This window comes from Camellia sinensis, unplaced genomic scaffold, assembly GCF_055761805.1.
Source record: "Camellia sinensis isolate YWXY unplaced genomic scaffold, ASM5576180v1 Unanchor6, whole genome shotgun sequence".
NCBI lineage: Eukaryota > Viridiplantae > Streptophyta > Magnoliopsida > Ericales > Theaceae > Camellia > Camellia sinensis.
This window is the reverse complement of record NW_028129474.1, coordinates 11804358-11818872: the sequence shown is the minus strand read 5'-3', so window position 1 is coordinate 11818872 and position 14515 is coordinate 11804358. Positions and strand designations below refer to the sequence as shown.

The window sequence follows — 14515 nt, the reverse complement described above, 5'->3', positions numbered from 1 at the left end:
CTTTCATCCACTCATATTTGTATCTATAAAAATAAATAACAATTGTGATTTAAAGTATTAAAATGAATAGAAATGTGAGTGGATGAAAGGGTAAACGATATCCGATTAACTTAATTTTTTGCAGGTATGTTCTGCTTTATGTATTCTAAAATGTGAACGGTTCGGATTATCAAACTGGATATCGAAATGGACCCATTTGGCTGCACAACAGTAGTTGTTGTGCACCCCCGCACAGCAGCCATCCCAAATCCATACTCAATGACATAGGACCCAACTCTCTTGTCACATCATTGTAGGTGAAAGTGTTGGTCTATAGCATTAATTGCTGGATCAATAAATTATCACATATAATTGCCATTTTTTTATTATAAAAAAAAGTTTCATCAACAGTCACTTTTAATAGAAATTTTCTTTTGTTATTTCTATTTGATTTTAGCAAAAGTCACTTCTTAACTATTTAAGTCAAAAAAATTTATTTTTATTTTAATTTATTTAATTGACAAATGATATTAAAAAAAAATTAATAGAATCCATTATATGTTTGGCAATTGTTAAAAAAGTCATTCATTTTCTTAATATTTTTATATTTTGTTAAAAAAAAAATATTTGTATTAAAAAAATTTATTGTTTAAGTCCTTGTAGTTTAGAAGCACATAATTTATTTATTTTTTTATAAATTTTATAACCAAAAATAACAAAAAATAAATAAAAAGTAATTAATAATTTAACTACGTGTATTTAATAACATATTATATTTAGACCAATAATATTATGGCACATCATATGACACATGTAAATATCGATCACATTCTAATTGTAGTAACATAATTTAAAAAAGAATTTTAATTTTATAATTTAATAAAAGATGCATAAATTAAGAAGCGAATATTGATCTTATTCTGGTAACATAATTTAAGGAAAAATCTAAATTTAAAATTTTATTTTAAGAATATAAATTTAATTTATAAACTAATCGTATTGTGACACATATTAATAAAAATTAAACAAAATAAAAAAAGAAAGAAAAGAATTGCAACTTTAAGCTTTAATAACATTTTTCAATTATAATAGTAAGTAGATTTTGAAAGGAAAAATTAGTTTAAGGCCCCTCTCCCATTTTTGTAATAGAAGATATCCATAATATTTTTTTGTAATGTCTAAAGTCCCTTGACACTATACCTATATATCCTAGAGAAAATTCACTCTCTCGCTTTCTCTTTTTAACCAATAATTTCTTCTTTCCTCTCTCTGATTCACTGACCTAACCTCTATTCATCAATCTCTCTCTCTCTCTGATTCGATCAACCATGAACCGTTACCTCCACTCTCATTCTCACTCATTGCCACACCCACTGAGTGATTCATTTTGGTCCTGTATTTATGAGAGATGAGAGATGTCCTCAGCGGAAGTCAAGTCAACGCCGGAGCAGAAAGATCGGCCTAGACCTGACAGTATGATGACCCGAACAGAGTCGTCGGCGTCAATGGACTTGAAAGCCCTAGCCAGATCCGTCATCATCGGCTTCGTTAGCAAGTTCAGAGATTTGGGGAGGTTGATCGTCACGAAAGCGATCCCAGGTCACAAGTATTAGGTTTTTCGCGCGACAATCGATCAATTTCTCTCTGTCACTACATATACGTGTATACGTATATTATGTTTGTGTGTGTATATATATGTGTGTATGTATTGATTTGAGAAGTGATATAGACAGGGGGCATGTTGTGTTTTATAATTTCTGCAGCTATAATTTCTGCTTTTGTTTCTTTAAATTTCCCAATGTACTGTTGACAGATCTTGTAACACCCCAGCCAATGTATGAATCATGGATCACAATTTGTCTAAGATTTATGATTTTCAACCAAAAAAGATTGTAAGGGGGAATTTCTCTAGTTTGAGTGAATTTCTCTGGGTTTAGCAAAAGGGAAATTTCTTTAAAGAGAAGAAAAGGCTAGAGAAATTTCAAATTTCTATAGAGAGTTGGAAATTTCTCTAAAGGCCAGAGAAGAAAAATTTCTCTGAAGAGAAGGGAAAGCTAGAGAAATTTCCAAAATTTTTCTAGAGAATGGGAAATTTCTTTGAAGGCCAGTGAAAGAAAATTTCTTTGGAAAGAAGGAAAAGCCAGAGAAATTTCCAAATTTTCTCTGGAGAGTGGAAAGTCTAGGGAAGGTCAGAGAAATTTTGGTGAGATTTTCTCTGTGAAGTTGAATTTTCTCTGGATCAATTTGACAGACCTTAGACATTATTAAAATATTAAATGTCCTTTATGTTATAAAATCTTAATAATAGGGACCTTAAAAAAAAAATTCCCATTTTGAAACTCTCATAATATCTCTTCTTAAAAGTATCCTTTTGTAAGATATATAAATAATCTCAATGTCACTCTTATTGCTCTTAAATACAAAAATTCTGAGCTAATTATGATAATTTTAAATTTGTATTTAAAACTTATAAACCATGGGATAGATTATTATAATTTTAAATTTATGTTGTGTCAATTTTAAATTTAAATTTATTGATTGCTTTCCATATTTAGTGACCTTCAAATTAAAAATTTGAAATGGATTAATATACTTTTTTATTTTTTTCATAATGAATATACTTTCCATTTGAAAGTCATAAATAAATGTATATTAATTTTTATTTATTTACTTTTACTTGAATAAGAGTTAGCCAATAGAATATTTTTTAACTTTAAAAATCAAAAAATTATAAAATTTAGATTGAAAACTTAGAACTCCCACGAGTCTTGTGGATTAGAAATCCCTTATGCTCCCATTTAAGGGTAAACTACCAATAGGTCATAATAGTTAGACTTAATTTCCATCAAGTTCTATTGAAAATAAGTCTTGATAAAATTGTCGCTAAAAATAATTTTTTTGTGACAATTTTTTACATACGTCACTAAAAATTGACAATTAATAACTTTTTTTGTCATGATTTTTATAAATTGTCATTAAAACTTATAATTAGTGACATTTTTTGTGATAAATTTTTTCCATAGGTCCTATTAGACAATAAGTCTACTTATTAGGACCTACATGTAAGTACCTCTTAATATTGTAATGTTGTGTATGTTTCAGTTCAAGACAATTTAAATTTTCAAATTAAAATAAAATTTTAAAATTTTAATTAATTAATTTTTGTATAAGTTGGTTGGTCCTTTGACCTAGCCGATAGGATGAACCGTTTTCGATTTGACTGATTTGCTAGTTCAATTATAATTTTTGCGATTTTATCAAAATATATTGGTTAAATTTGTTTGATTCGAAATAAATTAAAGATTGAACTAATTAAATATTAAACGGTTAAGATTTCTTGATTCGAAATAAACTTCCCGCCAAAACAATTGTTAACTTTTAAATAATTTAGAAAATCTTAATTGACTAGCTTCCATTTAACTTTTATTTTATAATCATGCATCGAGCAAAGAAGAAAACAGTGAATTGTTCCACTTAAATAAAGTGAATCTTATATTCCTATTTATATAGCCAAAACTAACATATTACTCGTGCTATGCACATAATAAAATAATAAATTATTTATTAAAAATATGATAATTACATTTAAATGCGATAAAATAATTATCGTATTTATAATAAGAAGTCGTTTGGTAATGATTTTTTTAGTTGATTTTTTGATTTTTTTTTTGACTATTTTAGCCTAGGAACTTTTTGGTTGTTTGGTTTTCTAGTTTGGATTTTTTTACTTTTTGGCTTTGAAATAACAAATTTTTTTGTCTTTTTGTGATTTTTTTACTTTTTTTTGTCATTTTGTGATTTTTTAACCCCAAGAGAGAAACCAAACGAGTACTAAATAATATATTATTTTATTACGTACATAATACAAGTGATATGCTAGTATAATATATAGATAGATATGTAATTATTTAGGGTTGGTTTGAGATATTCTAAAAAAATACATTTTTTGACTTATTGCCTTATATAGGTTGGGTTTGGGTTAGATTAATGTGATGTGTTAGAGAGGTGATGTGATTTAAATAAGATGATATGACTTAAATAGGATAGTAACTTTTTAACTTTTTATATTATTTAGGGTTAGTTTGGCAATGGCTCATTGGGTTTTTTTGGCTCAATGAGTCATAAAAGGCAGAATAGGCTCATGAGCCACAACAGACAAAACATCTCATCCAATCCCATAATCATTACACTCTTCTCTCACAAAAAAATCAAAAAAACTAAAAAGCCAAAAGCCCTTCCCAAACTAAGCTTTTGAGCCCAGACTCATATAGTCAAAAAAGTCAAAAAAGTCAAAAAACCAAAAAACTAACCCACTTCCCAAATAGAAGCTTAATATATGTCAAACTTGACCTTTGTAAACATGAAAACATAACTCAAATTAATTCTTATCAATAAGGATTAACAAAATATGAAATATATTTATTTCAAAAAGAAGAAGAAAAGAAGTGGGTTGATTTATTTTTCCAATATAATTTATCCCCAATAATTTAACCCAAAAAGCAGTAGGTGGGGAATTTGAGAAATTAGAAATCACAATGGATCCAGAGGGGTTCTTCGAATTGACCCTTCAACTCATCCCCAACCTGACAACCCAAGCCCAGAGTGAGACGCCCCATATCGATGTCGGTATCGATATCCGGTTCAGCCCTGGGGTGCCATGCTGGCGTGCCATTCTCGTATCCATTACACGTCAGCCTCCGCAACCCACTCCCGTCCAACCTCACCGCGTACAGGTCGCCGTAGGGCTGGAACTGGTTGGGCAGCGACACCGGCTCCGCCGTCACTCCCCCTAAGTTAGCCGTGAACAGAAGCCAGTCCCCATCCGCACTGAAGCACACGTGGTTGATCCTCTCCTTGTCCACCTCGCTCGCCACGTGGATTCTCCGGAGACCCGTGCCGTCTGGATGGATGACGTATATGCTGAACGTGTCTACTCTGTATGGGTTGTGTTTATTCGACGAAAACGCTATCAGTTTGCCGTCCGGTGACCAGCTGGGCATCGTATCAATCCCTGGCCCCTCCGTCAATTGACGTATGCCGCCCTCCTCAAATTCCCCATTAACGGCGTCAACTATGTACAGGTTCTTATGCCCGGAACGGCCTGACCTGAACACCACAAACTTTCCGTCCGGCGAGCACGACGGGAACGCGTTATTACCTGTATCTTCTCTAGTGAGAATCTTTATATCGACTGGGACAGGGACAGCTTCGTGATGGTTATCGTCAAGGCTTGCTAGATCGAATGAGATCCGTGCTATCTGGACCGTCGCTTTCACTGATTCGAAGATCGGTCCCAGTGATGTGAAAATCACATTCTTCTCCGTTGTGCTCCAGGAGTTGCAGAACGCTGTTCGGCCTTGGAACAATGTCCATCTTTTTGAACCGTCTGATTTAACGATTTTTAAGCCGGAATTCGAATCAAAGTCGGGATTGAATGCAATCAAATCACCGTCGGGAGAGAAGGAAGGGAAATTCCCATTGAGCCTCAACATTCGGAGTCTTTTTACGGGAGACATTATGTAACTGAGGCATGGAATTATTGAGTCGCCACCACCACCACCACCACCTCGGAATCGGTGATAACCAAGAAACCCAGAATCCGGCGAGACAAACGGATTGTAATGGTGGAGGTTAGGGTTTAGTAACTCTGTTACCGGGTGAAATTTCTGTGAGTGCAAGTCGAAAATCTCAATGTGACGGAAATTCTTATCACGCCGTCGAGTGGCTAAGGCGATTCGGTTACCGTCATGCATAGCTGCCGGAGTGAAGGAGTGAAGTCCCGGCGGGGTGACTCGGGTAGGGGCGGTTGGCAATGGCATGGCGGAGGAGAGGTCACAATCATCAAGGGGCAAATCGAGTCTGAAAATGCTCCACCATCCGTCATCAGCTTGGCGGTGGAAGTAAATGGTGGAGTCGCCGGACCAAGTGGGCCAGCCACCGTGTTCGCATACAACCGTGCGCTTAGTGGGGTCAGATTCTCTGAAGACGACAATATCGGTGTGGAGGTCATGAAAGTCGTGGCAAGCCCAGGGGCGAGAGCCGTAGGATGCGACGGCGATGAACTTGCCGGAGGGAGAGATGGCGGGACTATAGTCAACTGAGCCATAAGGGGTGAGGCGGAGGATTTCCTTATTGTCAATTTCGTCATGGAGACCGGTTGAATAGAGAGCAGACCAGCTTTTGAAGAGTTTGTCGTCAGCGGGAGGTTCGTGAGCTGAGACGAAATAGAGGCGTTTGTTTGATACAGATACAATAGGACGGTCGAGGAATAGGCTTTGAGGTGGGGAGGGTAGCTGCTGGTCCGACATAGACTTAGACTTAGACTTAGTGGTTAAATAGACTCGAGAAGATCCGGTTCTCTCAGAGACGTAGACGAGGGTTTGGTCTTCGTCAAGGAACTGACCATTAAAATTAACAGAGACTCCATCGGTGAGGCGGTGTTCTTGTTGCTGGACCGGGGGGCGGTGGTGGTCGAGAATAGAGACGGAGAAAACATCAAATCCGTACTGTGATCTGCCAACGGTGGAGAAGACGATTGTTCCTTTGGGGGGATCCATTAAGTGTAAGAGCAGTGAGTGAGTGAGATTACGGGTAATGATCTCCTCGTGGGGTTGGGTTTGGTCTTGCAATGAAAAAAGAATCGGCGACACTCGGCCCGGTAAATAAAGAATAATGTTTCAGAGCATTAAATTGTTAAATTAGGACTTTTAGAGTATCACTAATAATGTGATACAATAGCCCTTACTAAAATAATGTAATATTTTGGCTTGAATTTGTTTTTTTTTTTTTTTAAAACTCATTAAAATTATTAATGATAAAAAAATTAGTGAAATGAATCACTCTTCATTAATAAAAGGGCAAATTACATATACACCCCTCCAGGTTTGACAAAATTACAGATACCCCTGAGGTTTGAGAAATTACGAATTCCCCCCTGAATGCTATATTTGCATAAGAAATTAGGGGGTAATTTGTTATGAAATATAAACCTCAGGGGGTAAATTGTTATGAAAATACAAACCTCAGGGAGCGGGATGTAATTTCCGAAACCTCAGGAGTATCTGTAATTTAACTAAACCTGGAGGGGTGTATATGTATTAATAAAAGCAATCGAGGAGGACGATTTGGATTTGAATTCCCATGCGTATGCGTATGACATGACGTCAACCAACTTGTACAACAAGAATGAGCAACTTTATTCATGTATCATTATCTTGTGTGTAATTTTTTATTTAGATAATGTTAGAAATATTAAATTTTTTATTTATGTTGAATTTATGAGAGATTTGTGTAGAAATTTAAAAATAAAAAAGAAAAAAAAGTATGAAATTATATAAAATATATTTATATTTTATTCTTATTACGGCTATCTTTTTTTTAAAAATTTTTCTAATTAAATACAGCATAAATAAATAATTAAGGAGTTGTTTGGGGTGTCTTAAATAAATGTTCTTTTTGTCTTTTGAACTAAAATGTAGAGAAAAAAATATGGATGTTTGGATTAATTTTTTGACTTTTTATTAAAAAATATATATTAAAATATTATATAAAATTATAAAATTATGAAATTGCCCTCGTTAACAATGCACAACAGTACAGCGCAGAGCCTAATCTGTCACTTTTCAATTTTTCTTTTTTTATATGACATGTGCGGCTAAAATTGTGCCACTTGAATTAATTTGTTGGGATGTGTGGTTGCGTATTTTGAATGCAGCATTGTTTTGTTTTTGTTTTTGTTTTTGATTTTTTTTTTTTAATTCACAGATTTATCGCCAAAAGAAGTAAATAGTATAAATTTTTTGACTTTTTTCAAGATTTTTTGATTTTTTAAATTTTCTTAAGCATGTCAAATTTGACCTAAATATCTCAATATAATGTGAAGTCGCAATTTTATGAATCTCATATCTAAAAAATTTAAAATTTATAATAAATAATATTTTTTTTGGGCAAATTACATATACACCCCTCGAGGTTTGGCTAAATTACAGATGTCCCTGAGGTTTGAGAAATTACGAATTCCTCCCTGAATGCTATATTTGCATAAGAAATTATGGGGTAATTTGTTATGAAATATAAACCTCAGGGGGCAAATTGTTATGAAAATACAAACCTCAGGGGGCGGGATGTAATTTCTGAAACCTCAGGGGTATCTGTAATTTAATCAAACCTCGAGGGGTGTATATGTAATTTGCCCTTTTTCTTTTTATTTTTCAAACAGTCAGTCATCATTATCTCTGTACGAGGCCCTACACATTTTGGGCAATCTTACAACGATATATTTTTGTTATCTTTTTAATTTTAAAAATTCCGTACCAATCCATTTTCTTTGTTTCAAACATTATTCCGTTCACATTTGGATTATTCATTATTTGGATAGAGTTAGGTTCATTTTAAGTTCAAATCCAAATTTAAGACAGTTAAGGTTAAGGTCGTAAAAAGTGATTGCAGTAGCATGGTGGTAGTTGCAGGGTGCGAAAGATATAGGCGTATTTTTGGAAGACAGTAAAAAGTGATTTTTTGGTTTTTAATTAAAATTTTAATTTTTTTAGACAAATGCTTTGAAAAGTTGGTAAAAAGTGACTTTTGACTTTTTTGATTAATATTTGTTTATGATGTCAAATCATAATAAAATGACTAAACTACCCCTATTTATTTAAAATATTTACAACTTCACCTATGTAACATATTTTGACCTATGAGGGGTAAAATTATAATTTCACCGTTGGCTAAAAACCAACTTTCCAAATGAAAAAAAAGCCAAAAAAACCAACTTTTGGCTTTTGTTACTAACCAAAAAAAGTGACTAAAAACTATGTTGCCAAAATAAGCCATAGTGTAATGGTTGCTGCAGGGTGCAAAAGATATAGTGTAATGGTTGCGATGATTAAAATCGTAAATTTAAATTTTTTTTATATAATTTGAAATTTTTTTTATTGACACGTATAATTTTTTTTCAAAATTATATTTATTAAGATTTAAAATAAATTTTAATTAATTTTTATTAATTTTTAAATATAATTTAATACATTTTATATTTTTAAATCATTATAAAATTAACTTTTTATATTTTATTTCAATAGTTAATGATCTTAAGAATAATTGATTTTAAATGTCTATAAAATTATTTTTGACTAATATCTGAACTAACTAAAAATTAAAAAATAAATTATAAATGCTAATTAGGGGTGGTCGCGGTTCAGTTTTGGACGGTTTGCAGATCGATTTGAACTAGGGGTGCAATTTGGGCGGGCTCAACTCGAGCAATCCGAGCCCATCCCGAATTTTTTTAGGGTTTGAACAAAATATTTTCAAATTCGGTACGGGTTTGGGCAAAAATTCAGAAACCCAAATTAAATTTGGGAGGGTTTAGGCAAAAACGTCAAACAACCCGAACAATCCGAAATCTGAATTATACATATATAGATATATAAAAATATTAAATATACATATAAATTTTTAGTCATTATATGATATTAAAGTAATTTATATTATTAAATCATATTGAATATATATTATATATATAAATAACATAAAATCTTAATTTTTTTCTTTTTATTTTCACTCATAAATTGTAAGGACTACTATAGTGGCATATCTCTTACATTATATAAATTATTTGTTTTGATGGTATTAATGATTTTCTATTTAAAAAAAAATTATAAATAAAATCAAAATTTAATAATTTAATAATGTGGTTACAAAAAAAAAAAAAAATTGAAATTCCTCTACAACTCGGCCAACTCGGGTCGGGCTTGGGCAGACAACCCTGGGTTACAATTCGGGCTTGGGCGGTCTTAGGCAAGTCTTAGCACAACTTGGGCTAGGCTTGGACAACCTTCTAACCCGATCGAACCTGCCTGAGTTGCACCCCTAGTTTGGACCCGCTCGCATGTATACGGTTTGGAAAAAATTCAACCCACAATAGCCCGCAGTGCGGGTTGCGGTTTGTACAGATAGGGTTTGCGGATGTGCGGACAATTTGCGGATTGGACTTTTTTCTTTAAAAATTTATTTTGGAGCCTTTTTTCTTTCCATTTTGTAAATATTTATTTTGGACCTTTTTTTTTTCCATTTTCTAAAATGCTCAAATATTAATAATTAATGAATTAAAACTTATAAAATTAAAAACATAACAAAATTAATTTCTAACACAAACAAATCATTCAAAATCTTAAATTTTTAAATCAAATCATGAACAAACACAAGCACGTCTTTCAAAATCATAAACTAGATCATAAATCTCATTCACTATCTACTACCCAACAATACAATTAAAATAAAATCATTCAAAATCCTAAACTTACTTAAAAGTAATTCTTCCTTAACTTTTACATTCATCCAAAATGCAATAATAAAATAATAACGGTCCAGGTTTAAAAAATAAAAAAAAGGTCGAAGTGCGGATGGGTTGTTGCGGGTGTGGGTTAAACCCGCAACCTGTCCGCAATTCACAATCATACCATAATCCAAACCGTATCCATCCGCATTGTATCTGCGAAACCGCCAATTTGTATGCGGATCGGTTCGAGTTGAGCGGATTGTGCGGTTCGGATAACCCTATATCCAGCCCTATGCTAATGTAATGAAATAAAAATTAAAAAATAAATTATAAACCAAAAAAATTCATATAAAGTTTTTTCTTTTAGCTTTGATCACTTAAGTATTCTTTTTTTTTTTTTGTAAGACATATATATATATATATATTTTTGTGAAAATAAAACTATTCAGAATATTGAAATAGTGTGTAATGAGCCGTTACGGTATCGCTACGGCCATTACACAATACTGAAACGGCCGTTACATACGTGAATTTCTTTCACGCCTTAAAAACAGGTGTAATGAGTAAACTTGAAGTCAACTTAAGAGATCTGTCAAGTTATCATAAATTTCATTTTGATAATTTAAACCATTATTGTATAAAATTCCCTGCATATAGCTATTCAAAGTCTTCTAATTTCATATTTGAACTTAAAAAGAACTCAACCATGTATAAATAGATGATTCAAATTTGTTTGTCACACGACCACAATATTTTACCCACTATACCCCCTCTTGTTTGGATTGTGTGACTATCACGAAAAAATTAATTAATTAAATGATCAGAAATAATTTACAAGCACAGTTTATACAATTTTTTATAATAATAATGTTTCAATAATATTTGTAATGGGAGTTTTTTTGATAAATCCATTTTCTAAGAGCTTTATTCCATCCAACCCATATTCTTTTTGACTATTCCATTAGGTCCAATTTGAGATAAGAAGACCAAAATACCCTTTTCATCTACTTATGTTCCATTTAGTTCACATTATTTTCTTATATTTCAATAAGTCCTATGGGTGACATAATTACCAAAATACCCTTAATGTGAATGTTCACACCATCAATATAAATGTTTATATCGTCAATGTGTAGGGGCCCGGCTCATGTCGATCCTCGTGGGTGCCCGAAAAAATTCGAGTCGGGCTGGGCCGGCCCACAAACCAAAAAAATAGGCCCGACCCGCCCCGTTGATAATATGAATATTCACATTGACAAGTTAACATTCACATTGATAGGAGTGTAAAATTGGCCTGCGGCCCGTGGGCGGCCCGAAACCAGCCCGTCGCCTGGGGCGGGCCCGGGCCGGCCCGTTTACAATATGAATATTCACATTGACATATTAACATTAACTTTAACATTGACAAGAGTGTAAAATTGGCCCATGACCCGTGAGCAGCCCGAAGCCCGGGGCCGGGCCCGGGTTGGGGCGGGCCCGGCCTGTTAACAATGTGAATATTTACATTGACATGTTAACATTCACATTGATAGGAGTGTAAAATTAGCCCGCGGCCTGTGGCCGACCCGAAACCCGCCTGCAGCTCGTGGGCTGCCCTGGGCGGGCCCGGCCCGACCCGTTGATAATGCAAATATTCACATTGACATGTTAACATTCACATTAATAAGAGTATAAAATTAGTCCGCGCCCCGTGGCTGCCCGAAACTAGCCTACGGCTCGTGGGCGGCCCGGGGCGGGCCCGACCCGGCCTGTTGACAATGTGAATATTCACATTGACATATTAACATTCACATTGATAAGAGTGTAAAATTGACTCGCGTCCCATGGGCGGCCCGGGGCGAGCCCGATCCGGCCCGTTGACAATGTGAATATTCGCATTGACATATTAACATTCACATTGATAGGAGTGTAAAATTGGCCCGTGGCAAGTGGGCGGCCCGAAGCCCGCCCGCTGCCCAGGGCGGGCCCGGCCCGACTCGTTGACAATGTGAATATTCACATTGACATATTAACATAAACATTGATAAGAGTGTAAAATTAGCCTGTGACCCGTGGGCAGCCCGAAGCCCGGCCCCGGGCCGACGCGGGCCCGGCCCTTTGACAACGTGAATATTCACATTGACATGTTAACATTCACATTGATAAGAGTGTAACATTAGCCTGTGCCCTGTGGCTGCCCGAAACACGCCCACGGCCCGTGGGCGGCCCGAGGCGGGCCCGGCCCGGCCTGTTGACAATGTGAATATTTACATTGACATGTTAACATTCACATTGATAAGAGTGTAAAATTGACTCGCGTCCCATGGGCGGCCCGAAGCCCGTGGATGGCCCGGGGTGGCCCGGGTTTGGGTCCGGGCCTACCCCGGGCCGTGGGCGAGCTTCGGGCAGCGGACAAGTTTTACACTCCTATTAGGGTATGTTTGATTGGGGGGATAAGGGGGGGGGACTATCCACTATTTGGACTCCATGTCCGGCCTCCCTCCTTATCCGTCGTTTGATTTTTTTTAATCCGGCGGACTCTATGTCCGGCCGGACTCCATGTCCCCCATATGGGGGACTATCCTGTCCTGGGGGGGTGCGATTGTTTTGGGGGGACTAATCACTGTTTGGATTAGATGCGAAAATGACAATTTTGACCCTCTATTATTTAATTATGTATTATATTTAATAAAATTTAATAAAATTTAAATGTCTCAATTTAAAAATAAAATAATTTTATTTAACTTTTTATTAATGTTTTATTTATTTAATTTTTTAAAATAATTTTTTATAGATATTTTATTGATGTTTTATTTTAAAATTTTGTTTATGTTTTATTTAATTTCATAATTTAAATTTAATAGATGTTTTAATAGATGTTTTATTTAAACAATTAAATATTTAATTTCAACAATAAATAATTTCATTTATTTAAATTATGTTTTATTTAAACATTTAAACATTTGTACATCAACATGTTTATTAAATTATTTCAACATCTGTACATCAACATGTATATTTATTTAACATCTATTAAATTATGTTTTAATACGTCAACATTTGATTACATCTACATTTGTTAATTGTTAATTACATCAACATTTGTTAATTATTTAAACATAATCTGTACATCAACATTTATTTAATTGTTAATTGTTTAAACATAATCTGTACATCAAAATAATTTCAATGTTAATTGTTTAAATAAAAATTTAAACATTTAACCATTAGTATGTTTAATTTCAACAATAAATTTTTATTTGTTTAAATAAAAATAATCTGTACCAGTCAATTTTTTATCAATATTAGTATGTTTAAATATCTTTAAACAAAATTTAACCATTAGTATGTTTAATGTTTACTAAAAATAATTAAAATATTAAAGATATGTTTAATATTGCTATTACTTAGTAAACAATTGAAAAAGGGTAAAATAGTCTTTTGTTCATTTATCCTATCCAGTCCGTCCAACCAAACGTTGGATTCACTGAAAATAGTCCTATCCAGACATCTAATCTCATGAAAAAACAAACACAGGATATATATCCAATCCGACCAAATAGTCCGGGGGATTCACAGTCCCAAGACTCAAGTCCGATGGATTCTAATCCCCCCTTTTCCAGTCCGTCCAATCAAACACACCCTCAATGTTAATGTTAACATGTCAATGTGAATATTCACATTGTCACGGGTCGGGCCAAGCCCACCTAGGGCTACGATCGGGCTTCGGGCCGCCCACGGGCTGCGGGTCAATTTTACACTCCTGTCAATGTGAATGTTAACATGTCAATGTGAATATTCACATTGCCAATGGGCCGGGCCTGCCCTGGCCCGAGGTCGGGCTTCAGGCTGCCCACGGGTCACAGGCTAATTGTACACTTTTATCAATGTGAATGTTAACATGTCAATGTGAATATCCACATTGTCAACAGGCCGGGCCGAGCCTGCCCTGGGCAGCCCACGGGCCGTGGACGGGTTTCAAGCAACCACGGGGGCGGGCTAATTTTACACTCCTATCAATGTGCATGTTAACATGTCAATGTGAATATTCACATTGTCACGGGTCGGGCCAAGCCCGCCTCGGGCTGTGGTCGGGTTTCGGGCCGCCCACGGGCCGCGGGCCAATTTTACACTCTTATCAATGTGAATGTTAACATGTCAATGTGAATATTCACATTGTCAACGGGTCGGGCCGAGTTGGGCCCGCCCTGGGCTGTTGTCTAGTTTTATACTCTTATCAATGTGAATGTTAACATGTCAATGTGAACATTCACATTG

General features: G+C 34.7%; 1 protein-coding gene across 1 annotated transcript; it reads right to left on the bottom strand.

Annotated features, from left to right (window-relative positions):
* Nucleotides 1-4377: 4377 nt before the first annotated feature.
* Nucleotides 4378-7250, bottom strand: LOC114262451 (uncharacterized). The gene has a single exon (XM_028202808.2). The coding sequence runs from the start codon at nucleotides 6534-6536 to the stop codon at nucleotides 4503-4505; it is 2034 nt and encodes a 677-aa protein (XP_028058609.2). The 5' UTR covers nucleotides 6537-7250; the 3' UTR covers nucleotides 4378-4502.
* Between the last annotated feature and the right edge of the window lie 7265 nt (nucleotides 7251-14515).

Bases quoted from the DNA above. Each gene is read 5' to 3' on its own strand.
- LOC114262451 (XM_028202808.2), bottom strand. From the start codon at position 6,536: ATGGATCCCCCCAAAGGAACAATCGTCTTCTCCACCGTTGGCAGATCA.